At 45.0% G+C, this 25309-nt stretch overlaps 2 protein-coding genes across 5 annotated transcripts in view; one reads left to right on the top strand and one right to left on the bottom strand.

Moving 5' to 3' along the window:
- Nucleotides 1-832: 832 nt before the first annotated feature.
- LOC123288289 (uncharacterized) lies at nt 833-2500 on the bottom strand. Its single transcript, XM_044776573.2, has one exon. It carries the CDS (start codon nt 2498-2500, stop codon nt 833-835), a length of 1668 nt encoding a protein of 555 aa, XP_044632508.2.
- The window catches only part of SLC26A5 (solute carrier family 26 member 5), a 51024-nt gene continuing 27729 nt past the window's right edge, over nt 2015-25309 (top strand). For 3 of the 4 annotated variants that reach the window (XM_044769496.2, XM_044769506.2, XM_070505706.1), the window contains exons 1-6: nt 2021-2187; nt 4921-5041; nt 6431-6536; nt 19730-19934; nt 21706-21845; nt 24432-24542. In XM_044769496.2, coding sequence (XP_044625431.2) covers nt 19783-19934; nt 21706-21845; nt 24432-24542 — 403 coding nt within the window. In that variant the 5' untranslated portion in view covers nt 2021-2187; nt 4921-5041; nt 6431-6536; nt 19730-19782. Of the gene's footprint in view, nt 2188-4920; nt 5042-6430; nt 6537-19729; nt 19935-21705; nt 21846-24431; nt 24543-25309 lie in introns of all 4 variants that reach the window. The other variant, XM_044769500.2, reaches the window with a different exon arrangement.

Genomic DNA, 25309 nt, shown 5'->3' on the forward strand with positions numbered 1-25309 from the left:
AGTCTCGCTCCTTCCTCTCTTCCTCCCTCTTTTTTCTCTTCCTCCTTCTCTTTCTTTCCATTATCCGTTATTCCTCCATGTATATTCCTTTCTCCTAAATAGCATGTTACGTTGCTTTGCTTAATTAAAGAAACCCAAAAGCTGTCTTGTAAGTTCTAACCTGAATGCCTGGAAAAGAATCTGTCACGCATTGCCTTGTTGCACAATAAATAGTCAACATTTGCAAGTAAAGTGTTAATAGAAGGCAGCTTATCAAACTTTAAAAGAAAATCGCACGTTGTCATTCAGCATTTCAGGAATCCTGTGCCAATCTGAGTCTCCATAATGACTGTATTTGAAAACTTACCTTAGAGTATTTTCGTTTTAAAAACAGTAATAGGAATGTTTCCTACTTGAATACTGTCGCTTGTTTATTGTGCTTCCTTCAGCCTCGAGCCTCTATTCTGTGTTACTTTCTATCTCAAAACTACAAGAATCCCATTTTAAGGAGTTCATGGGCGGTGGGAGATGAAAACGGGTGTCATTTCCATAACTTTTGACGGCTGCACGAGCAGGGTATCGATTTCCAAGCACATCTCAGAGGTCCCAGATGTTTGAAAACAGACCTCTGGATCGCGTGGGTCGCGTAGGTCGCGTGGGTAGCGCAGCGCGGGGTGGGGCGGGGCTCGGGGCGGGGCCTCAGGACTCTGGGTGGGGTGGGGCGGGGCCTAGGGACACCAGGCGGGGCTCGGGGCGGGGCCTCGGAACTCTGGGCGGGGCTATGGGCGGGACCTTATAACTCGGGGCGGGACTCAGGGCGGGGTGGGGCGGGGCCTCGGAACTCGGGGCGGGGCTATGGGCGGGGCTCGGGACTCTGGGCGGGGCTAGGGGCGCGGTGGGGCGGGGCCTCGGTACCCTGGGCAGGGCTTGAGGCGGGGTGGGGCGGGGCCTCGGTACTCTGGGCAGGGCTCGAGGCGGGGTGGGGCGGGGCCTCGGAACCCTGGGCAGGGCTCGAGGCGGGGTGGGGCGGGGCCTCGGAAGCCTGGGCAGGGCTCGAGGCGGGGTGGGGCGGGGCCTCGGTACTCTGGGCAGGGCTCGGGGCGCGGTGGGGCGGGGCCTCGGAACCCTGGGCAGGGCTTGAGGCGGGGTGGGGCGGGGCCTCGGTACCCTGGGCAGGGCTTGAGGCGGGGTGGGGCGGGGCCTCGGTACTCTGGGCGGGGCTAGGGGCGCGGTGGGGCGGGGCCTCGGAACCCTGGGCAGGGCTCGAGGCGGGGTGGGGCGGGGCCTCGGAAGCCTGGGCAGGGCTCGAGGCGGGGTGGGGCGGGGCCTCGGTACTCTGGGCAGGGCTCGGGGCGCGGTGGGGCGGGGCCTCGGAACCCTGGGCAGGGCTCGAGGCGGGGTGGGGCGGGGCCTCGGTACCCTGGGCAGGGCTCGAGGCGGGGTGGGGCGGGGCCTCGGTACTCTGGGCAGGGCTCGAGGCGGGGTGGGGCGGGGCCTCGGTACCCTGGGCAGGGCTCGAGGCGGGGTGGGGCGGGGCCTCGGTACTCTGGGCAGGGCTCGAGGCGGGGTGGGGCGGGGCCTCGGAACCCTGGGCAGGGCTCGAGGCGGGGTGGGGCGGGGCCTCGGTACTCTGGGCAGGGCTCGAGGCGGGGTGGGGCGGGGCCTCGGTACTCTGGGCAGGGCGCGGTGGGGCGGGGCCTCGGAACCCTGGGCAGGGCTCGAGGCGGGGTGGGGCGGGGCCTCGGAACCCTGGGCAGGGCTCGAGGCGGGGTGGGGCGGGGCCTCGGTACTCTGGGCAGGGCTCGAGGCGGGGTGGGGCGGGGCCTCGGTACTCTGGGCAGGGCTCGGGGCGCGGTGGGGCGGGGCCTCGGAAGCCTGGGCAGGGCTCGAGGCGGGGTGGGGCGGGGCCTCGGTACTCTGGGCGGGGTTCGGGGCGGGGTGGGCGGGGCCTCGGGACTCTGGGCGGGGTTATGGGCGGGGCTCGGGGCTCTGGGTGGGGCCTCGGGATTCCAGGCGGGTTCGGGGGCGGGGCTCCGGGGGCGGGCTCTGGCCGCGGGCTGCGGGCGGCGGGCTGGCTCCTCGACTGGTTTGCCGGTCGGCGCCCTCTCCGAGAGCCGCCGGGACCAGCGGCGCGGCGTCGAGAAGGCAGCGGCTCCGGAGCGCGGCGGGGCGGCGGCTCCGCCCAGGGCAGCACCGCAGCGGCGGCCGGTGAGTGCGCGGCTGGCCTCGGGCGCGGGGCCGGGAGGAGCGGCGCGGGCACCCGGAGCGCTGACCGCGTGGCCCGCGAGAGGGCCCCGGGGCTCGCGGTGCGGCCGCCTCTCCGGGCGGCTCGGTGTCTGCATGGTCTCTCTCCCTCCTCTGAAACTCCTTTCTGAAAACGGACGGTCGGCCCCTGGAGGGGCCCGCACTCTCCCGGTCTCTGAACCAGGACGGGGCGAGTCCCCGGAGGGGCTTCCCTCGGCCAGCCCCCATCACTTCCCCCCGGCCGCTCCAGCCTCGATTTCTTACTAGACGTTTGCATCTTTGCTAGACGTCTGCGTCCCTTTGGTTTTGCAGTTTTGCTCTTTGCAGTTTGGTTTTCGTAACTTCCCAAGCGCCCCAAACACTCTCATCCCTGCCCCGCGCTGTCACGGCCGCCTCTCAGGTGCAGCCTGTCCGTATCCCAACCGATGTAAAAAACCAACCCTCGGTGATCCCCTTTGCCTGCTCGCCGGAGACCGGGCGCTGCCTGCAGGGACGCCAGGGCGCGCTCGGCCGCCCCTCCCCGCCGGGTCCCGGCCGCCTGGACCCCCGGCTCGGGCAGCGGCGGCCTCCGGCCTGCAGAGCGTCCGAGGGGCCCAGCAGAGGGTGGGTCTGAGGTTCTGGACTCAAAGCCAGGTCGGGTTTGTGTTTAGTAGGGAGCTGATCAGGGCGCAGGCAGGCGGGCTGTGGGGGAGGCGAGGAAATCCCTCGCCACCGTGAGTCCAGTGCTGGCAATCCAGAGTCTAGAAACGTTAAAACAAGAATGGAGATTCTCATAACAACCAGAATGGCAATTTGGGAGAGAGAAGGACTGTGATTCAGCTTTTTCCTGCCTGAAGAACGAGAACCACGTGTATTAGATATAAATGCGTAATCTAAGGTAAGGTCGGAATTGGAGAGGGTGTTGAAGCATGCTATAGGAAGTCTAAGCCTTTTTGAAATGAAATTTGAAGTTCGATTTTTGCCAGGCAACCCTTTTAATCACCGTAGTATTTCTTTGTTTCGGGAAAACTTTCAAGCAGGGGACAGGAGGCCGAGAGAGAAATTCAAGCTAATTTGCATTAGAAAGACACTTAGGGTGGAGAATTTCGAGGTAAGGTTGCTAAGGCTGATATCTTAAGTGCACTTCTGGAAAGCATTCTAGTCTACTAAGTATCACCCAAAGCCCCAATTCTGTTACATAGCATGTCTTTTTTTCTCTCTCTCTAACTACTGTGAAACTATACAGAGTTACACATTCCTCATTAATTTATGAGCGATACCAAAAGAATTGACTTGATCCAGCAAGTCTTTGAGCACCCTCCCTGGATGAGGCGCTTTGCTGAGAGCTGTAGAAGGATGGAAGACGGAGGAATCTTCCAGTTAAAACAACAGGATCACCCACAGTGGACTGACTTGTGAGGAGTAGCTTCAGGGGTGCACCGTCTGTTCAACTGAAAATCAAAAACAGTTGCGTTTTCTTCTCATCCTAAACGCCACGTGTGTCCCCTGGTATCCTAATCATTTTGTAATTTTTCTACCATTGCAGATAGTCTGCATTTTAGAAATTCCGAAGTAAAAGGTTTTCTGGGAGATATAACTAAATGAGAAGATATGTCCATCTTCCCTAGCGTTTGCATTATCATGGAGTTAATAAAGTCAGGATCAACCAGAAAAAGGAGGAGACGATGATTTTCCTTTCCCTTGCTTTCAAACTAGTCAAATCTTGCACGAAAGAAGACAAAGTTAGCATGGATAAATTTAATCCTCTGGTGCTTCCCAAAGTATGTTTTATCTAAACCCACCGTTCTGGAGGATAGATTCAATTTCATGAAATCTCTCAGTCCTTCTTTGGGAAGATAGTTCCAGAGGCCAATTTCATAAATCTCTCATTGTGGATACCAACGACCTCAACATCATCATCTCCCATTTATCACCCTTGAAAACAATGGTATTCTAAGGGGCTTTTGAGAGGGGACAGGTCTTTTTAAAAATCTGGTCAAAGCTAGGGACTTTAGCCCCAGAAAAAATTCGTACCCATTCAAAGTGTTGTATGTCTCTCAGAGGATTTATGGTGCCCAGGTGTAAGATGTCGCCTGAGAACGGGGCAGTCCGTTAGTCACGGGTAGGTAGATAGAGGAAAATGGAAGTGAAGCAAGGATGTGGGTAAATCCACAAACTGAGTGGATATAATTTAACTTACTTTTAAATGGAATAGACACCTGGCCTTTTGAGTAAGTGTTCTGTGAATGGGCAGTAATAATTGTATTATTTGTAAAAGACTGAGACAGATTAGTCCTACTCATTTTTTAGTTGGTCAAGATCAGCTTTCATCCTGAATATTATGAATCTCACTTTTCAGTTTTTCTCGTTCTCCTTGAGCAAAGTGCTTCTGAGATGATTTTTCTCTTAGGACGGATGCCCCATTCAGCACAGTTTCTCACGTGCCAACTTTTGTAGTTGTGAATTGTTAAATATGGGAATGGTTGAGTTCAAAATATGAACTTGCTCACTCTCTCGTACGCACACATACTAGTAGTTCACATTTGGGAAGAAGATGTATGTCATATAATGACCGTATTCACTGTAAACCACCGTGATGGCTCTAGTTGTGTCTTGGGAGAGAACGAATGGAGAGCATTATGAAATATTTTGGACATAACTTCTTTCAAAGAACAAACCAGCACCTGCTAGGTTAACTTTCCTTTCTTCTGTACCTAGGGCCGAGGAGCGAGCTGTCCCTTCTCCAGCTCAGCCCCACTGATCAAGGTTTCACCGAACTGCACTCAGCTTCCATCTGGGGTTCCTGTCCCCTGCCCCTTGTGCTGCACGTTGGATCTGGGTAAATAGAGGGGCCCCTGGCACTAATGAAATGGGAGAGTGGGTCATAGGTAGTGATGGACTTTACCTGGACCACAGGGTTCCTTAACATTTCCAGAGGCCTGACTCGCACACCACTACTTGGAAGAAAAGGGTGAGAGAGAATGCTAGAACCAGCACAGCTTACTCTGTCCTTTAACTTGGATCAGGACCAGCCTGATTGATCCTTAGATGTGAACCAGCTTTGACTTACCTTATTCTTGAGTGACAACTAGGTGGCTGGTCCCAACCCTAGAATGTCATTGATAGGTGTTTATTGGATGAGTAAATTAATGGAGATCCTACTTTTAATCCAATCTCTGCTTTTAACTAGGTATGTGATCTTGGGAAAGTAGTAAGTCAATTAAATTCTTTGGACCTTAATGTTTCTATGTACAAAATGAAAGTGTCATATAGGATCAGTGGTTCTCAAATAATAATGTGTAGTTCCATGCATTTGAACCACCAGGAGAGTTTATAAAAAAAGAAAAAAAACACTGGGTCAGAGATTCTGACTTAAATGGACTGGGGCAGGCCAGACATCTCTATTTTTTAAACCCTCCTCTCCCCAGGGGAAACGCTAATATCCAGCCCAGATTGAGAATCATTTGTGAAATAATCACTGATTATTCTAAGGAGCTGATTCTAAGGTTGTGTCACCTAAAGATAGAAAGCAGACCCGCCAGATCCCCTTTATCCGTGGCCTGGCCCAGTATTAGGTACACCCAGGGGTAACCAAGCCTAAACGTGCCTTTCTGAGAAGCAGTGCAAATCAAGCGATTTCAGTTTCTTCAGGGAAGGTGCTGGCCATCTCACAGGCTCAGTATTCCTATAGTGCTTTGCCGGTTCCCAATACCTGGTCCATTTTGATGGACGGGACTAGCTGTAACTCTGCCTGTCCAAGATGATTAGCTGTTCCTAAAGGTCCCCAGAGATTATTCTCTCTCTTCTTTCGGTGTCCGTGCCAGCGTTTAATAGTCTACTGAAATTTTCTCCTGGAGGCGAGCTCTGCCTTGTAGGGGTAGGGGAGAAAAGTGTCAGCAAGGGGTCAGGACGATCTCCTCCATCATTGCTGAAATGTGATCTTCTGTGTCCAAACCGAGATGAACAGCGATCCTCACACCTTCTCAGGTAGTTGTAGACTATCGAGTTACCAGGACTGGGACAGGAAAAAAGAGCACGCTGTTTACCTTCATCATTTGTTGGGACCTAATCTCATTGCCATTACACTGTAAATTCTGCAGATGTTCACACTTTGAAAATTATTCTTAGGTTTAAAGATAAAACTTCCTAAATTATAATCCATAAAATTTATTTATGTTTATCTTACTCTTTTTTTCTCCTACTGCCCTTCATATCCCAAAACACCCAGAAGAAGGAGAAAAACTGTGTGTGTGTGTGACTGTCAGATCAGTGAAAGAGGAACGGACGTGAGTTGACAAAAGATGGGAAGGCGTTAAGGAGGAAACAGAACGAGGGTAAGGAGACCTGTGGATTGCAAGGAGCTACACTTTCTTTCTTTCTTTTCTCTCTGCTGTTGGTCTTATCGCTACTGCAGGTTAATTCTCAAGCTTTCCAAAACTGAGCCAAATCATTGCATCCCACCTGCTGGGTCCTGGTGAAGTGGGCTTGTGGCCCGCGATCCGTGCGTGTTCCCTGCCGGCTTCCATCCGCGGTGCATGGACTGGTGTCTCTGTGGCTGAACTGGCAGCCCACACCTACTTGGTCTCGTCCAGCGCTGACCCATCCTAGGCCCTGACTTAATTCTAAATAATGTCTTGAGTTGGGGAATATTTTTTTCTGGAGTAGAAAGCTATTGGCCGCAGAGTTTTTCACCTTTGTGTCTCAGAGGAGCTGCCCTTACCTCGTGTCAACGGTCTGATGCCGGAGCTCAGCCCCACTGCTCTACCCTCTACAGCTGGTCGCACTCACTGCCCTCAGAAAAATTCTAGGATTGGATTCGTTTTATATGTTTATTACCGATCATTGTTCCCAAAGATTTAGTAATCTTGGGCCCGTGCTGTTTTCTTATTTCGTGATTTATTCTTTACCTCCTTCTTAAAATGAATTAAGATAGGAATAAATATACTAGGAAAAGAGGGTATTTATCATCGTAACTTGAAATCTAATGAAAAACTTAACTATTACTAAACTCAAACCCCCAGCCATGTGTTTATTTATAAGCATTTGTCCTCCCATGCATCTAATTTTTGAAGATAGTAGGTGTGGCTGTGGTTGTTCTGGTCCTGAGGATTATCACTGGTTTGCTTTTTGAATCTTTACTTCCTCAAAATAATTAAATGTTGCAAGATAATTAGAAATGATAAAATGTTCTTAACTACTTCCTGTTTTATTGAGCACTTTTATTAACCATCTCAGGGCTGCCAGGGGTTTTCATTCCTTCCTTCCTTGATTCGCCCATTCATTCAACAAGCGCCTAATGAACTCGTCCTCATGTAGCTTTCATTCTCGTGAAGGGAAGAAGGAAGACAGAAAATGAGTAAAATACAGTGTGGGTTAGCTGGTCATGAATGCTATGGAGAAAAATGAAATGGAGAAGAAGGCAGTGGAGGAGCTCGTTGGGCAATTTTTAAAATAAGATGGCCCGAGAAAGTGATACTGAGCATGGACTTAAAGGTGGTGATGGAGAAAGTTATGAGGTTGTCTGAGGGTGGAGCTTTCTAGCCAGTGCAAAGGCCCTGAGGCAGGTATGTGCCTGGCACATTCACAAAATAGCAAGAAGGTCCAATTGGCTGGAGCTGAGTGACGAGGTGGGAAGTAGAAAGAAGGGAAATCGGCAAAGAAAGGGGCGGTTGTGGGGCAGGAGTTTGGGAAGGTGCTGAAGATCACGTAGGGCCTTGTAGGGCCTTTTCAGTGGGACACTTGTAAGATGACATGAAGTTGAGGTTTCTTTCTGGTTCTTACAGCAGCCCTGTGATCCCCATTTCTTCTTTCTTTTGCCCTCTGGATGCTCCCCAGCTTTCCCTCTCTCACCAAGTCAGCCTCTGCCCGTTCTTTCCCTGTAGGTCCTTTGTCCCCATGGCTGGCTGTGCAGTGGGATTCTGTCTCCTGTTCTCCTTGCTTTCTTGGTGCCCTGAAGATTAGCTTTGCCCTTCCTTTGTAAAGAATGTACTACTAGCTGCTAAAGAATAAGAGCTGTCAGGTAGCACCAACACCAACATCATGAGAGAAATTAATACATTTATGTAAAATGTATTCTTGGTTCGTACTCTAGCCCAAACACAACATGGTCGCACTGCTGGTGGGCCAGTGTGGCCTGCGTGTTTTCTTGAGTCTGCACATTGTTTTATAAAAATTCGTGTTCGTTTTCAACATGTTAAAATTGAGAGAGATGTTGGGGCTGGCCCAGTGGCGTAGTGGTTAAGTTCACGCACTCCACTTCAGCGGCCCAGGATTTGTGGGTTCAGATCCTGGGTGTGGACCTACACACTGCTCATCAAGCCATGCTGTGGCAGGGTCCCACATCCAAAATAGAGGAAGATGGGCACAGATGTTAGCTCAGGGACAGTCTTCCTCACACACACAAAAAAAACTGGATGTTCTATGTATATGAAAGTCTAGAATAGGCAGAATTAATCCATGGTGACAGAAATCAGACCTACAATTGCCTGACATAGGGATGTGGCCGGGATTGACTGGGGAGGAGCATGAGGGAAATTTCTGGATGAAGAAAAGTTTCTATGATAGTCTGAAATGCGTGGTAAAACTCATTAAACCATACCCTCATCTGTGCAGTTCACTGTATGTCAGTTGAACCTCAGTATAAGGAAAATCTTAAAATGACAGCCAGCGACCAGCAAGAGCTGTGTAGCGGCTGGCCGCATCGGGCTGGCGCGTGCTCTCTGGATTGGCACAGACCCACCTGTTCGTCTCGGTCATCGTCGTTCCCCACCTGGCCCCGTGTAGGTGGTATTGCTGTGTGATCCCGCAGTGGACTCTTGGCGGTTTTGGTCTCACCTCCCAGTGGGGAGCAAATCTGAAGGGGCCCGGTGTGTTTAACTGGCAGTGGAGAAGACAGTACAGCCTCTAAGGTTGTGTGTGAAGCGTGAAACGAAGACAAACCTGGTAGCTTAGATCAGTCAGGCAGCCCACCCACGTCCATCTCTCAGTGAGCAGCATCCTTGCATCTAGGATTCTCAAAGACTCTCAACAGAACGCTCACTTTTCCTCTCAAACACCGAGGGTCTCCTGTGTTTGCAGACTCCTCCTCTGAGGATAACAGAGAGCAACTTCCACTCCTGTTACCAACACTTCCAACTTATTTTTATTATGTTTGTTATGAAAATAATAGTGTCTACTGTGGAAATGCTAAAATGTACAGCTAAAAAGAAAACAAAATTACCCACAACCCCACTAGCCAAATATAACCTATGTTTACCATTTTGTGATAAATGCTTTCAAATCCTTCTCCATACGTCTATGTATTTTTTATGAAAAATGTGGCTGATAAAATTTAGCACACAACTGCCCAATTTGCAAAATGAAAAAATAATATCAAGGATTAAAGATCACAGACTAAGCATGAGCATTTTGCCTTCTGTCTATGCTGTAACTCTTTGTAAGTGGCTGTAAAATTATGCAAAGAATAGGAAGAATTCCGAAGAGAACAGAATAGGAAAATGGAGGCCAGTTACTAATGAAACAGAGCCAACTGTGCAAGACAGGCCACCGTGGGAATGTATATAACCAAGAATAACCTGACATACAAAGGAGCATAAAGAAAAAAAAAAACAAGATAAACAGTTACTAATGCCAAAGAGGAAATCATTCAGAGAGATCACTTATAATTTTTTTAAAAATCCAAGTCCCCTCAGAGTGATTAAAAAGATGTTGTTTCCGTACCACAAAAACAGAATCCTATTAAAAAGGAGCAATAATCAGAAAACAAACAGACAAAAAAGACCTTGAATTTTTTTTAATGATTGCTAAAATAAAAATAATTTATTAGAAGAGCTAAAATTAGCGATCTCCTGGAATGCACAAGCAAATGTCAAAGAGATAGAGAATAAATGCTGGAAAAGATAAGAAGCGTAGAGAAGCAATCCAGTGAATCCAACCAGTCTATTGGAGTTCTAGAAAGAGAAAATGGAGAAGACGTTGACAAAGAAATACTGGGGGGAAATGTCCTAGAGTCAAGGAACAGTGTGAGATAAAAGGGGTTCATCAGGGGCCAGCCTGGTGGTACAGTGGTTAAGTTGGCGCACTCTGCTCCAGCGGTCTGGGGTTCACCCATTGGGATCCCAGGCACAGACCTAGCACCACCTATCAAGCCATGCTGTGGCAGGCATCCCACATATAAAGTAGAGGAAGATGGGCATGGATGTTAGCTCAGGGCCACTCTTCCTCAGCAAAAAGAGGAGGGTTGGGAGCAGATGTTAGCTCAGGGCTAATCTTCCTCAAAGAAAAGAAAAAGAAAAAACCATTCATCAAGTGAATGGAAACAACATCCATACAGAGATACAATCATTATGAAATTTCAGAGTCAAGGATGCAGAGAAGCTCCTAAAACTTTCTGAAAGGGAAAATCAATTCACTGAAGATTGACATAAAGCTTCTCATCAGTAAACTGGATACTAAAATACAATGGAGCAATGCCTTCAAAATTATGAAAGAAAATGATTTTGAACGTAAAATTCTATTGCCAGTAAAATTATCAATGAAGTGTGAGGGTAAAATGAAGACATTTTCAGACATTCAAAGACTCAGGCCATTTATTTCCAAGTACCCTTTCTGAAGCAATTACCTAAGGATGTGCTCCAGCAAAAGGAGGGTAGAAAGCAAGAAGGAGAAAGATAAGGAATAAGAAAGAGTGTATCTCCCCAAGTACAATTAGAATAAATCCTAGGCTGACAGATGTGAACCAGGCTTAGAAAGAAATTGACACAAATTGGGACAAGTAGTCAGTGAGCTCCAAGAAGGATGGCTTTATGAAGAATTAAGTAAATTCCATTCAGTAGATAGAACCAATAATAAACAGTATCTACATAGTTATAATAATGGGACATCTAGCAACATGGAGGACTAAGCTCAGTCATACAGACCTCCCTCCAGTACTAAGACACAAAAATAAAGGCTAAATCACAATTTAATGTTTAAATAAATAGTTAACTTTAAAATAAAGTGTATCAGAATAATACAAAAAAAATGTTTTAAAAGATCAGTAAGTGCAAGTTCACACTCAGCACAACCCATGGGAGTTTCTCTGTGGATACAGATCCTAGGATGTGAGGATGGGGTCGTACCATCCAAACCTGGAAAGAAGACATGGCTCAGGCCCAAGGAGACATGGAACCACTCCCCTCCCCTACCATCAAAATGAGCTCACAGTTTCAAAAACCTGCAGAGGGAGTATCAGCAAACAAGACAAATAGAAGGGTCAAATCCTCAAGAACTTAAAATAATGGAAATATATGAACGAAGTCATCAGTGTGTTAAAGATTATTAAAGGGATAAAAAGAACATAAAACAGGGGCTGGCCCCGTGGCCAGTGGTTAAGTTCACGCACTCTGCTTTGGTGGCCCAGGGTTTCACTGGTTCAGATCCTGGGCACAGACATGGCACCGCCCATCAGGCCATGCTGAGGTGGCGTCCCACATGCCACAACGAGAAGGACCCACAGCCAAAAATACACAACTCAGTACGGGGGGGCTTTGGGGAGCAGAAGAAGAAAAAAAAAGAAGACTGGCAACAGATGTTAGCTCAGGGTCAATCTTTAAAGAAAAAAAGGGAGAGGAAACAAAAGGAAAAAATGCACATTATGAAAAAAATCATATTTCCAAAAGGAGATATAGAAATAAAAAATATACACGTTGAATTTTTTTAAATTAATGCTCCTAGCACGTAGTGTCAAGGACAGAGACGCTAAATGCGCGCAACAGTTCCACACAAGTCCCACCCAAAATACTAAGGGCACTCTTTGAAGAATGCTGATTTGGAGTTAAAAATAAACCCACCAGAGGAACTAAAATCAAAAGTAATTTTAAGAAAATAGTTACTTCAGGGCCCAGAGCTGCAGTCGGGGAGAAGAGGGGTGGGAAATGACTTTTCTTGATTACCCCTCCCGTTATACTTGCAATTTTATCGTATCTGCATTACTTTGACTAAAGTTATTATTTTAAAAAAGAAATGACTGGTAAACCAGTAGATTCTTCCACTTTCACTTAAAGTAGAAAACTTTTTCTTATTAAAATGTGTCGTTCAAACTTAAGCACCAATTTGAATTGCTGAGCTTTTTTACCCCAAAGAAGATTCTGGAGGCATATCTTGTGAATATTGATGATCTTTCAAGTGCTCCTAGTTGGAAAATAAATCTTGCAATTTATCAACTTATGGAGTCACAGCAAATTAGTGCTGGAAGAGATTCAATTTCTTAGTGGAATGGAATAATTTTTGTGTGGCGTGGCAGTTTGGATCAGTAGTTCGGTGTAGGGCAAAGGAGGGTGAGAATATAGTCGAGTGACTAGAGCCTGTGACTTCCAATTGGAACTTGTAGCCTGGCTTTTATGGTCTTATAAGACCTGGTCCTATTTGACCCCTCCAGTTTCATTTCCTGTAACCACCCAGAACACAATTTCTGCCAGTGTTTTTGGTAGTCTATGAACGTGTCCTATTAATTGCTACCGTTCACTTCTCTGGGAAGGATCACATGCCCTCATTTTGCCTTCTACCCAATACTGGAGAGCTCCTTCAAGTCCAGCATCCTCTCTGAAGCCTTCCTTGACCTCTAGCTTTGCTTCTAATTTGGTTGGGACCGCCATGCTTCATAAGCAACAAATCATGATGACAGGGAATGCATGCCCATAATTAATGTAATTTAGATAAAGTTAAACATTTTGACGTGATTAATCTGATGCACAGTTAAGGAGGCAGCATAGCATAGGAGTTGGTTTCTGAAGTGAGCAGACCTCAGGTCCAGTCCCGGCTGCTGTTACTCCATCAGAGCCTCACATACTTCGTCTGAAAATTGTAGATAATTCTTACCTTACACGGAAGCTGTGGTTCTTTAATTGCGCAGTCTCCATAAATGTTAACTACAATAATGATGTTTAACTATTACTGTGTATAAATAAGAAGCTCATATAAGTGTCTACCATTCATAGTAAGTCAATTCGTAGTTTTTATGTGCTCGCTTTGTAAGTTACCCAGTACTTAAAATGAGCTTTAATGTTGTTTAAATATGCAGGGTTTTTTTTTTTACCATCACACACATAAACTCACACAGATCAAAAAAGAAAATCCCACTTATAATAGCAAAAACTGGGAAGTAGCCTAAGTGTCTAGTAATAAGAAAGGTGGTTAACTAAATCATGCTACATATATATTGGAAAATATTTTGCAACCATTAAAAATTACACTTCTGAAGTTTATTGACATCTCAAAATGTTTATAAAATAATGTTAAGTAAAAAAAAATTTGTGCAAAACTATGAAGACAGTATCTCAGCCATGTAAATATATATTATATATGTACAAATATATGCATTTATAATATACCCTTAAAATGTATCATTGATGCAGGAGAAAAATGAAAAATTTCCAAATTTCCACAGTGCTCATATATTACTTTTATCATAAGAAGGAAAAAAGTAATGTGGTTTATATATCAAAGGCCCTTGGTCTCATTTCTTAAATGTTGGTATTTCGTTGCCTACAATCTCTTGCTCCCACCCCCAAAACCACCTGTGTTCGCGTATATGCTCTATCATTTCACATGCCTCTACCCACCTGTAAGAAATCCTTAAAAGGATGTGGATTGCTGCAAAGACCTTAGATGACAACTTTCCTGAGGGCGTGTGCCATAGCTTATTGATCTCTAAGCATAGCCAACTTGCATGTTACAGCCAAACATGGAAGTAGAAAGTCAGTACATTTGTACTGAATGAATGAATAACTGGAGACCCAAGGCCTCAAGAAATGGAGCACCTAAAAGGAAATAAGTGTGAGACTGATTAAAAAGGTAATAATATCTGTTGAGGACCTTGTTCTAAGTGATTTGTAGTTCTTACCTTAATCCTCATTGCAGCACTGTTAGGATTGTCTTGACAAATTATGGAACATCCATATCACAGCATGCTATGCAGCTGTTTAGAAAACAAAAGAATGAGGATGCTATTTTGTACTGATATGGAAGGATCACCAAAATGGATTGCTAAGTGAAAAAGGCAAGATGTGGAATGGTGTTAAGGCATGCTGCCATTCATGAGAAGAGGACTGTGTATTCATATCTGCCTGTGTATGAAATAGCTCTGGAAAGACACACAGGGAACTGACGCCGTGGTTGCCTGCCACCCACAGAATGGAAGTGAGACCTCACTTTAATTCTTTTTACACGTGAACATAGGGGTGCATAAATCTCTTTGGATTATTGATTTTCTAACCTTTTTTTTTTTCTTTTGAGGAAGATTAGCCCTGAGCTAACATCTGCTGCCAATCCTCCTCTTTCTTTTTTGCTGAGGAAGACTGGCCCTGAGCTAACATCCATGCCCATCTTCCTCTACTTTATATGTGGGACACCTACCACAGCATGGCTTGACAAGCGGTACCATGTCCACACCCGGGATCTGAACCAGCGAACCCCAGGCCACCGAAGCAGAACATGTGAACTTAACCACTGCGCCACCAGGCTGGCCCCCTAAAATATTTTTAAATCCGTTCTTCCATAGCTGTGGAACACAGGACTTGAACTTTTAGGTCTGTTTGCTTTTCTGTCATTGGTATTTTTGTTGGAGGACCTGCCAGAAGACTTGTCCCTTTGGGCCATCTTAGAAGTGACTTTTCTTGTGGGAGGGTTTGTGTAGCTTTACAGCTTGGGGATTTATAATTTCAATCAGCACACTGAAAGCTCGTTATCTGTCAGATAAGAGTCTGGTCATTGGATCTCCTTGTGTTGGCCCCTTGGGTACTTTGCCTCTCTTCTTCTGATAAGGTGGCTATTGATAGCCTTCACAGCTTTAATTATTAATCATTGTTGATGAGCATAAAAGTTCCCCAAAAGGACAGCTTTTCATTATAACATTCTCTCCTTTCCTTTTCCAGTTAAGACATCTCTCATCTCTGAACTGCCAAACAGGTATCTCAGGGAGGACAGAGATTATAGTCTGGGTCCTAAAACCTCAAAAATATTTGAGGATCCCCCTTTTCTCTTTCTCTTCCTAACCTACAGAGAGTCATGGTTGCCAGATTTAGCAAAGAACACTGTAAGATACCCAGTTAAAGTTGAGATAAAGAATAAAATTTTAATATAACTATGCCCCATACAATATTTGGAAGATAGTTGTACTAAAAAAAATTATTTGTTGCTTATCTGACATTCGAATTTAGCTGGATGTCCTCTATTTTATTTGGGAAGCCTACAGACAGTGCATAGCTTAATGGTTTCCTAAGTCCGTCTGATGTTTTGAGATCTAAATTTCTTTGAGACTTGCTCCTAGTTTAAACCCTGAATGAAATGTTTCTAACAACTAAGACTGCATTTTCTTGAAGTGTGGTAGGCGTTGCATGGCCCGCCTTCACACAGCTCCCTTTTGTCGTGAGAATGTAAGAACGGAAACACTTTGCTTGAGAAACCTAAGCTAGATATTTCTCTCTTTTGTAGTTTTTGTTAAATATTTCAAAAATACACGTAAGTAGTATAAGACAGTAGTATAAGGCATTGCACACGATTTGTTTATACTTTATCCCCTATTCAGTCTTTTTCTTTTTGTCTGGGTGGGTGGCTGAGAGGGTGTGGGAATTTGTGTTGCCGTCCTCTAAGTCAGTGGTTTTGAACCTTGGCTACACAGTAGAATCATCTGGAGGGCTTTTTAACTCTCAGTCCCTGCCGGCCTCCCAGACCAGTTAAATCCCCTGGCAGTGGAGTCAGGCTGCACTGGTATTTGAAGCTGCCCAGGTGATTCCATCGTGCAGCCCGGGCTGAGAACCAGTGCCCTAAATGAAAATGGCAAACGCAAAGAAGCATCTTGACGGCAAAATCATGTCCTTAGATTTCAAATTCCTCTTCAAATCTTATTTCACGTATTTTTCAGTAAGCATATTGTATTAAACCATAGGATATTGTGTTATAGCATATCATGTATTCTATTATAAAGTTTACTTTAAAAAAGGCAATCTCATCTGGCTATAACCATATCATTGATTCATTATTAATTTCCTGAAAGTGTATAATGGGCTTTTGTTTTCTGATATTTCTTTGTGATTTATTTATTTTATTTCATTTTATTTTTTTTGAGGAAGATTAGCCCTGAGCTAACATCTGCTACCAGTCCTCCTCTTTTTGCTGAGGAAGACTGGCCCTGAGCTAACATCGTGCCCATCTTCCCCTACTTTGTAGGTGGGACGCCTACCACAGCATGGCGTGCCAAGCGGTGCCATGTCCACACCTGGGATCCGAACCGGTGAACCCCGGGCCGCCAAAGCGGAACGTGCCAACTTAACCACTGCACCACCAGACTGGCCCTTTTTATGTCTTTTTAATAGGTATTTCTCTGTTTCTTTTAGGTTATAAACCAGTGGCTCTTAACTCTAACTGCTCATTAGAATCATCTTTAGGATGCTTTTAAAAAAAATGCCTGGGCCCCATCTCCTGGAGGCTCAGCTCTAACTGGTCTGGCGTACAGCCCAGGCCTTGCTGTTTTTAAAAAGCACCAGAGGAGAGCCCGGGTTAAGTCAGAGTTGAAAGCCAGTATTTTTAAATATATCAAATACCTACCTAGCTGATCATCTTAATCTCCTGGGGAAATTTTTAAACATACATATATTTGCCCTGCTTAGTGAGGTAGAAGAAATTTTGAGGTTCTCCGAGGAGGAAAAATGAAGAGGTGGCAAATGCCTTCGGAGTCCTGGGTGTACGTGAGGAATTCCTGTCGGGGACAGCCGGAGGACTTTGAAGAATAGGGATAAGGATGTCTAATGTTTTAGAAACATTTTGTTTCCTCTGCTACCCTTCAACCTAAACCTATTCTGCTGCTCTGAAGCCTTCAGAGAAGGCCACCACTCATGGTTGCCGGGCTGCACGCCCGTTCCCACACACAGAATGTCGGTTGTTCAGGCCCCACCCATGGAAATCCTAATGCAGGAGGCTCAGAATGAGGCCCTGACACCAGTACTTTCAAACCTTCCCCGGGCCATTGTGCTGAGTGGCCAGGTCTGATCACCACATTGCAGATCCTTAAACAACGGTCATAATTCATCCCATTGGCAGCTGGGCGAATTCATGTGGGGAAAAGTAAAACCAGTGGTAAAACTGGGTTTTTTCAAAAGGGAAAAAAACAGTCTGATTCTTATTAGCCCTCCCTCAGACCTACCTGGTACTTTTCTCTTTGAGTGACTATATGGAAGAAGAAATTACTTTGCTGAAATGGGATGGAAGAAGACCAAGGAGGAGGTGTCCAGGGAGAAAAAAGAATAGAGATGTTTACAGCAGACTTAATCTTCTGTAATAGGAGATAACAGGGGGAAGCCTGGTGCACCGATCCGAAAATTTCATTCATCCTTCAACGAGAGAGGACGGAGCTCAGTCCTGGGTTCAGGGTGTGTTATGGCCTCGAGGAATTTACAGTCTAAAAGGGGAAACCGAAAATTAAAACACAGTGGGCAAAAATAGAAAGTTATACAGAGTAACGAGTGTAGAGCCACTCCATGGGGCATTAGAGGTGAGGGGAGACTTCAGAGGGGCAGAGGACAGAACCGAGCTATTGAAAGATGCCATGATTAGGGTGTGGGGGAAATGGAAGGCGAGCGAGGGGAACGAAACGATGTTTCTTCTCAGGGTGAGCGGGAGTCTGTGCATGGGCACGGGGGGCTCGACGCAGCCCAGCGGGTTGCCTGAATTACCGGTGGTTCTGTAAGGCTGTCGTGTAACGTGCTGGAGGAGCTGGGGCAGGTGGAAGGCAGAGTCACACTGCTGTGTGTCAGAGTCCACTTACATACGTCAGCCTAGCCATTCTTGGATATTACGCTGAGTTCCTAGGGTGGCCATAGAGAGACGAGAAGCCAGCCAGCCTTGCTAAGCCTAAAATAAGACATCCAGTCTCTATTTGTCAGACTCTGCTGCAAAATCCTCTTTCTCCAGACTAATCTTTTCATATTATCCCTATTGGTACTTGGTTGCATTTCTTGCTAGAATTCCTTCATTCTAGACTCTTGAATTTTCAACCTCCTGGGACATAGGCATTTATTTTTTGCATGATGCTTTGTGGTTGACCACACGAGTGATTTCAGTTTGAATGTGATTTCAGTTTGGTGAAAACCTAACTTTTCACCATGAGGGAATTACATTGACCAGCATGGGTCATCCCTGCCCTCGCCCCCCAACTCCAGTGGTCACCACACAGGCACCCCCTGACTCCTCTGCCCTTAGCTTCCTTCAGTTGGAACCACTGGCTTCTGTTGTTGCTGTGCACTTAATTTTTTGCTATATGGTATACAGTCCAAATATACAGACAAATACAAAGGATCATGTAACAAACCCTGGTTTACTTACCCCACCCCTTAATCAGATCTTAACATTTTGCTCTGTTTGTGCCAGTTCTTTTTTACAAACTAAAACATTGCAGATACAGTTATTTGAAGCTCCCAGTGTATCTCTTCTGAGTCTCATTCTCCTTCTCTCCAGAGGTGACACCATCCTGATCTCAGTGTTTATCATTGTCATGCATGTTTTTACACCTTTACCCCATGTGTGTGTCCATAAACAACATATATTATTGCTTTCTAAGTTTTTAGACTTTGTTTAAATAATTACATCCTTGAAGTATACATCTGTACCTTGCATATGTATTGAAAATTAAGTTTTTGAGATTTGTTGATGATGACACATATAAATTTAATTCATTTTTTACTACTACATAGCATTCAATTTATGACTGTACCAAAATTTATTTTTTATTGCATACAGGTAGACATTTGGATTTTTTTCCAATTTTTCACCATCATAAAGCTGCAACGAACATCATTGTACACATCCACGTGGACAAACATTGGGTTTTTAGTCCTTAATCATTTCTTTTATTCATATAAGTAGTATTCACTATGTAGACAAAAAAAAATTATCAACCATCCTAATCGTCTTACACATGACAACATAATCAACTGTAAAATAATATTATAAATTGCACTGATGTTTTCAACTTGTAGCCTTTCACAAGAGTCACCAGGAGCTTCCTTCGTGGAGACATACAAGCGTCAACTCTGAACCACAGAACAATTTAAGGAGTAGTCAGATGTGAGCACAGGATTGGAAAGGAGGCTGTTGTACCTTCCAGAAACTTGGGGTCGGTTTAAGGACTAATCTTCCCCCTTTTTCTGTTTCCTTGACGTGTGAATGGTCAGAGTCAGCCTGACTCACTATTCCCCTAATATGGACCTGGAACCAAGTGACTACAATATTTAGCCACTGAATTATGTATGAACGTTTATTAAAAGTATACACACTACCTTGTCTCCCAGGAGGAGAGAAGTCACAAATGTCTTATTGATTTTTATTTCATTTCTTAATGCCTACCATGTACAGAGCACCATGTTAGGTGCTCTGAGATGTCCAAAGATGAAGAAGTCCACAGAAGAACTTGGAATACCACAGGGAAGAGACACGTAGGAACACTGATCAGTAGGATTTTGGCATCTGAAATAGAGTTTTTTATTTTCTCCTTTAGTGACACTCAGGAAATGCTTGTCTCCTGCTGTGGATGAACAATTTCAGAGTACTATGGATCATGCTGAAGAAAATGAAATCCTCGCAGCAACCCGGAGGTACTATGTGGACAGGCCTATCTTCAGTCATCCCGTCCTCCAGGAAAGACTGCACAAGAAGGACAAGGTTCCGGATTCCATTGGGGACAAGCTGAAGCAGGCGTTCATGTATGTTGCGTTTTAACCTGTTTCCTTTATTCTGTCATCCAGTTATGAGAGAAGCAAGGTCAAACGTATAAAGAAATGCTGGTGAGATGGCCACAAAACGAGTGGTGAGCACTCATGATTTGCAGGGCTGCCCATAAAGTTCAGTCAGTGATACTGGATTGAACACGGGCTTCATTATGTACTTCACCATATTTATTAAATTCCTACCATGCCTTATGGCTGTGTGAGGGTTTACGTAAATAACCCACTTTCCAATTCTCCGCCCACCTTCAAACTATCTGCCTCTTCCCTTTGTCTCTCAGGAATGTTCCACCCACCCTGTCTGTTTTCCCCCCTTGACTTTTGCCGCATGTGGCCACACCATGAATCTGAGTGCCTCACCTAAGCTGTCAGGGACCTCAGTGTCCTACAGCTCTTCATTTTGGAGACACACACACAGCATGGTGCAGGCCTGGGAGTGTTAGTACCTGTGTGCCTCTTGATAGCGCCCCAACTTCAAAGCAGACCATCTAATTGCTGCCTCCTGAGCCCTTGAGACCCCACCCTGTGTGTCCGGGTTCATTTACACTTCACAGTGACCCTATGCTCTAGTATGATCCTCGGGAGAAGTTAAAAACGCTCGAGTCAGACGGTACGAGTTTCAATCCTCGTCCCCACCACCTGTCAACTGTGCCCTTGAGTTTGCTGCTCTGTAAAATTGGAATGATAATAGTACTTACATCATAGAGTTACTGGGGGTTAAAACCTGTTAAAATATGCAAGGTGTGAGGCATGTGGTAAGCGTTACGTAAACGTAGCTGTTAATAATATCTCAATTTTCTAAACAAGGAGACTGATATCAAATCTCGTTTGTTTTCACTCAAATTCATTGCTCTTGCCACAGTTGCCTCCCATTTTTCTTCCAATATCTTCCTTCATCTAATTACCAGATACTCTTAACCACTAAAGACACCATCTAAAGTACCACGCATGCCACAGTAATGCATTATCTTTTGAATGGAGTAAATTACTTCCTCGTCACCATGAGGACTTGAGGCTGTCATGGTGGTGATGGAATTCATCTGTCCACACTCTTACTCAGTGATGTCTTTGATTATTTACATAGATGGGCAAAAGGGCTGGCTGAGGCTCAGAACATAGTCTATATATCAAAGTTAATTGAACCATATAGGGATTAAATGCAAGGCCTTGGTTTTATCAGCATGGTGTTCCACCTAACCAAGACAACCAGACATAGACCCAGCTACTACGCTCCAGTGACAAATGGTGTTTTGAGTTTGCCTAATCAAAGACCCTAAAGCATTAAACACATGTTGTAAAGCTCATACTGTCTGTATAAATTTCCTTCATTTTATAAGGAAGGGGAAAACTGAATGGGCTGATGCTGGTCAATGATTCCACATTCAAAAATTAACTCGATCAGTAAATAATTCCCCAGATTCGCTTTTATGTCAACACAGAAAGTACATTAAGTATTTCATCTATTAAAATAATAGCTTCTGGGGTATCTTGATTGATTTGAAGCTAAATTTTTCTTATTTTTCCTGGTCAGTTGTAGAACATTATTATGGAGCCAATTGAGATGTTTCCCATTAAAAAAAAAACATTGCAAGAAGCAGTTCTTGTCTCTGATCTCTGCAGTGTGGAAGGGTCATGTTCAGTACCAATTGTGAATTTTCCCTTATTGCTCCAGGATATAAGGAAGGGAAAACGCCCTGGTGTGAATTCTCCAGGAATGTACCTCATTTTATCTCCGGCTTTGTCCTTCCAGATGTACTCCTAAGAAAATACGAAATATCATTTATATGTTCCTGCCCATCAGCAAGTGGTTGCCAGCATACAAATTCAAGGAGTATGTGCTGGGCGACTTGGTCTCAGGCATAAGCACCGGGGTGCTTCAGCTTCCTCAGGGTTGGTAGAATATATTTATTTCTCTTTCTGTTTCCTTTGCTACCACCCCCTCAAACAATTGCTTGATCTTTTTTCTGTTTGTTTTCATCATGGTTGCAAATGCATGGTTTTTATCATATCATTCTAGTCACATTGACCTGTCTTACGAGGATTCTTCAGAAACTTTTAACCCTCAAAAAGCTCCAGAGACATTAGTTGTAGAATTTGGTGATATTCTTTGTAGATTGGTACATTTAGGAACTGGCTGGGCGTTGCCTTACTTCCTGTTAGGTTAATCAGTCGCTCCATGAACATGTTGTTGGGGTTGTCATTGTTAAGATTCTTGACTTATAAGTTCATAATGCTAATTACAAGGGACCGTGATATACTAATTCCTCTGCCTTTGTGTGATTTTTTACATGTGATATGAGAATTGAAGAAAATACTCGTTAATTTGTTCATCTATTCACACATGTTTATTGAGCATCTGCCTGGCCCTTCTTGTCCTCATGGAGCTAACTGGCTAATCAGAGAAAGACATGAAGCAAATAAGAGCACAAATAAAGTTTTAGTTACAAATGATGCTAAGCACTGTGAAGGAAAATAGGGGTACTGTGAGATGATAATAGAGGGACCTAACTTAAGGTAAGTCATGAAAACCTCTTTAAGGAAGTAAGATTTGAGCTGAGACCTAAAGGAGGAATGGGGAGCAGGTAAAGAAAGAGAGGAAATGCATTTCAGGCAGAAGGAATAGCACGTGTGAAGGCACTTGGCAGGAAAAGCATTGGGTGTTTGAAGAATTAACAGAAAGGCAGTGTGCCAGCATAACAGGGAGCGAGGGGCAGCCCCACAGAGCCTTCTTGGTCACTTCTGGGTTGCGTTCTGAGCGCAATAAGAGCTCAGCGTGCTTTTGACTTGGGTTTCCTTTGTAAGAGGTCAGTGAGACTACTGTGTGGGGAATGGATTTGGTTGGTGGGAGGGGCACCAGAGTGAATGTGAGGAGACCACTTAGAGGTGACAGTGGCTCACTGGGGGCAAAAGGTGATAATGGCTTGATCGGCCTCTAGGTCAGCCAGCCAAAAATCTGTTCCCTTCTCCAGTTTCCCAGATATTAATTACCAAAGGATCGATTTGTCAAAAAATATCACTTTCCCTCATGATTAATTAGCTGAGCTTTTAATTTCCTTCTGACTGATTTGCCAAATCTATTGAATCTATTAAACAAAAGCCTTAAACCAGATTTAGGACAGTTTTCCACAGCCCTTTGGGCACCAACGCCCCAAGGATAGAGAAAGGGACAGATTCAAAGGCAGAGGCGAGGCCAGGAGGAGGAGCTGACAGAGGCTCGGCGTCTGAAATGGGGAACAAGCTAACCTGACGTCCAGTCAAGTTGGGCCAACAGCCCTGCGGGAAGTGCCCTCGGTGAGGCCACAGTCAACCCATGTACACCAACACTTCAGAGACATCCTCAGGATTCTGCCTCACTGGGTCCCACCAAAATGCCATTCCACAAATTTTTATTTGACTCGTTAGCCTTCTTCCATCCTGAACTGGGGTGGTGGCTGTAAAAATGGAAAGAGTTGGAAAGAAGCTTCCATAAAATCAGCAAGACTGGCTGTTGTGTTGACCTGGGGGAGAAAGAGGAAGCGGGGCGGGTCAAGAATTGCTTCAAGGTTTCTGGGCTGTGAGTTGGATATAGGGATAGTGAGGAAGAGGGGTGGTCAAGAATGACTTTAGATTTCTGGTTCAGACAGGAGGAGATTATCGAAGAATATTCCCAGAGTTGAAATACATGAGTTTTCAGACTGAGAGCAAGACCGCCAAGTACCCCCCCAGGATCAATGAAAAATAGCTTAAACAAGGCACACCGTAGTAAAATATCAGAATACCGGAGATGAATAGAAGATCCCAAAACTTTCTACAAAGGAAAAAAAGAAGTCACATAACTGTGATGTAACTGAGGGGAAACTAAAAAAACAGACATGAGTCAATAGGCTGTATCAAAAACAATAAACTCAGAAATAACGCTACACGCCTGTTACTTGGACACCTGAGCACCCTGGAAGATAACCAGGCTTGCCTCGTAGGAAAGGTATCTGCCCAAGAACACTGCCTACAGGATGAGCACACGCCAGCAGAAAGAACCTGGAATAGCTGTATTTTCTGATAAGGAGCCAAGGGAGGAATCCAAGGGACAGGGGAAGGGGGCATTACATTGGCCAGGGAATGGCAGAGTGGGAGTTCCTTATTGAAAAGGGGTCTCCAGAGAACCCACAAAAAGACCTCACTAGAGAAACAGCCAGCATTTGGGCCTCAACCCCAGATTACAACTGCGCCAGTCAGGACTTTCTACCCTAATCTAATTTGTGAGAGAATAAAGTGGAAAAAAATCCACCCTCCACAAAGAGGGGATGACAGGGAAAACTGTCTCAGCCTGGATTCTCTGAGCACAGATATAGGATTACATGTAGGATGGGGGTGGAAGGGCGGGCAGGGTAAGACACAGCTGCTTAAATTCAGATTGTGTTCACGTGTTCCTCAGAGATAAAGAGTATAACCCTGTGCTTTCTAACAACTCCCCATTTCTGTTTGTTTTTAATCCCACAGGTTTGGCCTTCGCCATGTTGGCAGCCGTGCCTCCTGTGTTTGGCCTGTACTCTTCGTTTTACCCTGTCATCATGTATTGTTTCTTGGGAACCTCCAGACACATATCCATCGGTAGAAGTTATTCTTGATGTTTTAGTACCTTTCTTTTTGGGTTTCCCAGTTTTGCAATGTGCCAAAGAAATAGCGTGATTGTTGTTAGAATATCTGTTTAATAATAACGTGTTACTGCAAACCCAGTAGGTGCTTTAAAAATGTACACTCCCCCCAAGAATTCTAGAACTATAATTACCTTTCTTCTAATCTTGGGATAATGAAAAAAGATGATTTTCTTATGTAAAAAGAGCTATTGAAATCTGTGAAAAAAGCACTTCGGTTCATAATACAATTTATTTGCATCTGCTTTTTTTAAATTTATCTTATTAGTGGTACTGCAAGTTCCTAATTAGTATGCATGAATTGCATTTTTGTTCTATTTTAGACCCTGACTTGTAAATGGTTTCCTTTTACTCTATTTAGGATCAGATCTGTATGGATTTCATAGTATGCTGGCACTGCGTAAAGCTGCCACCAGCAAACACACACACGATGTTTTGGATGTCCATTGCTGGGTAACACCCCCCAAATTTAGCAGCTTCAAACAAAGTCATTTCACTGTCTCTCAGTTTACTGTGTCAGGATTTGGGAAGGGCTCATCGGGGCAGTTCTGGCTCAGGGTCTCTCAAGTCGTTGAGAGATGGGAGCTGAGCTGCAGAAGGTACAGAAGTCTTAACCTCTCTCTGTCTCTCTCTCTCTCTCCATCCCCCTCCGCTTCTCTCCCACCCGCTCTCATGTGATCCTAAATGAAGTGCTCTTGTGCTCAGGGCTCCAGCACAAGCAAG

Source organism: Equus asinus, chromosome 1 (assembly GCF_041296235.1).
Source record: "Equus asinus isolate D_3611 breed Donkey chromosome 1, EquAss-T2T_v2, whole genome shotgun sequence".
Lineage (NCBI taxonomy): Eukaryota > Metazoa > Chordata > Mammalia > Perissodactyla > Equidae > Equus > Equus asinus.

Coding starts and splice junctions, on each gene's coding strand:
- LOC123288289 (XM_044776573.2), bottom strand. CDS start 2,500: ATGCAAACGTCTAGTAAGAAATCGAGGCTGGAGCGGCCGGGGGGAAGT.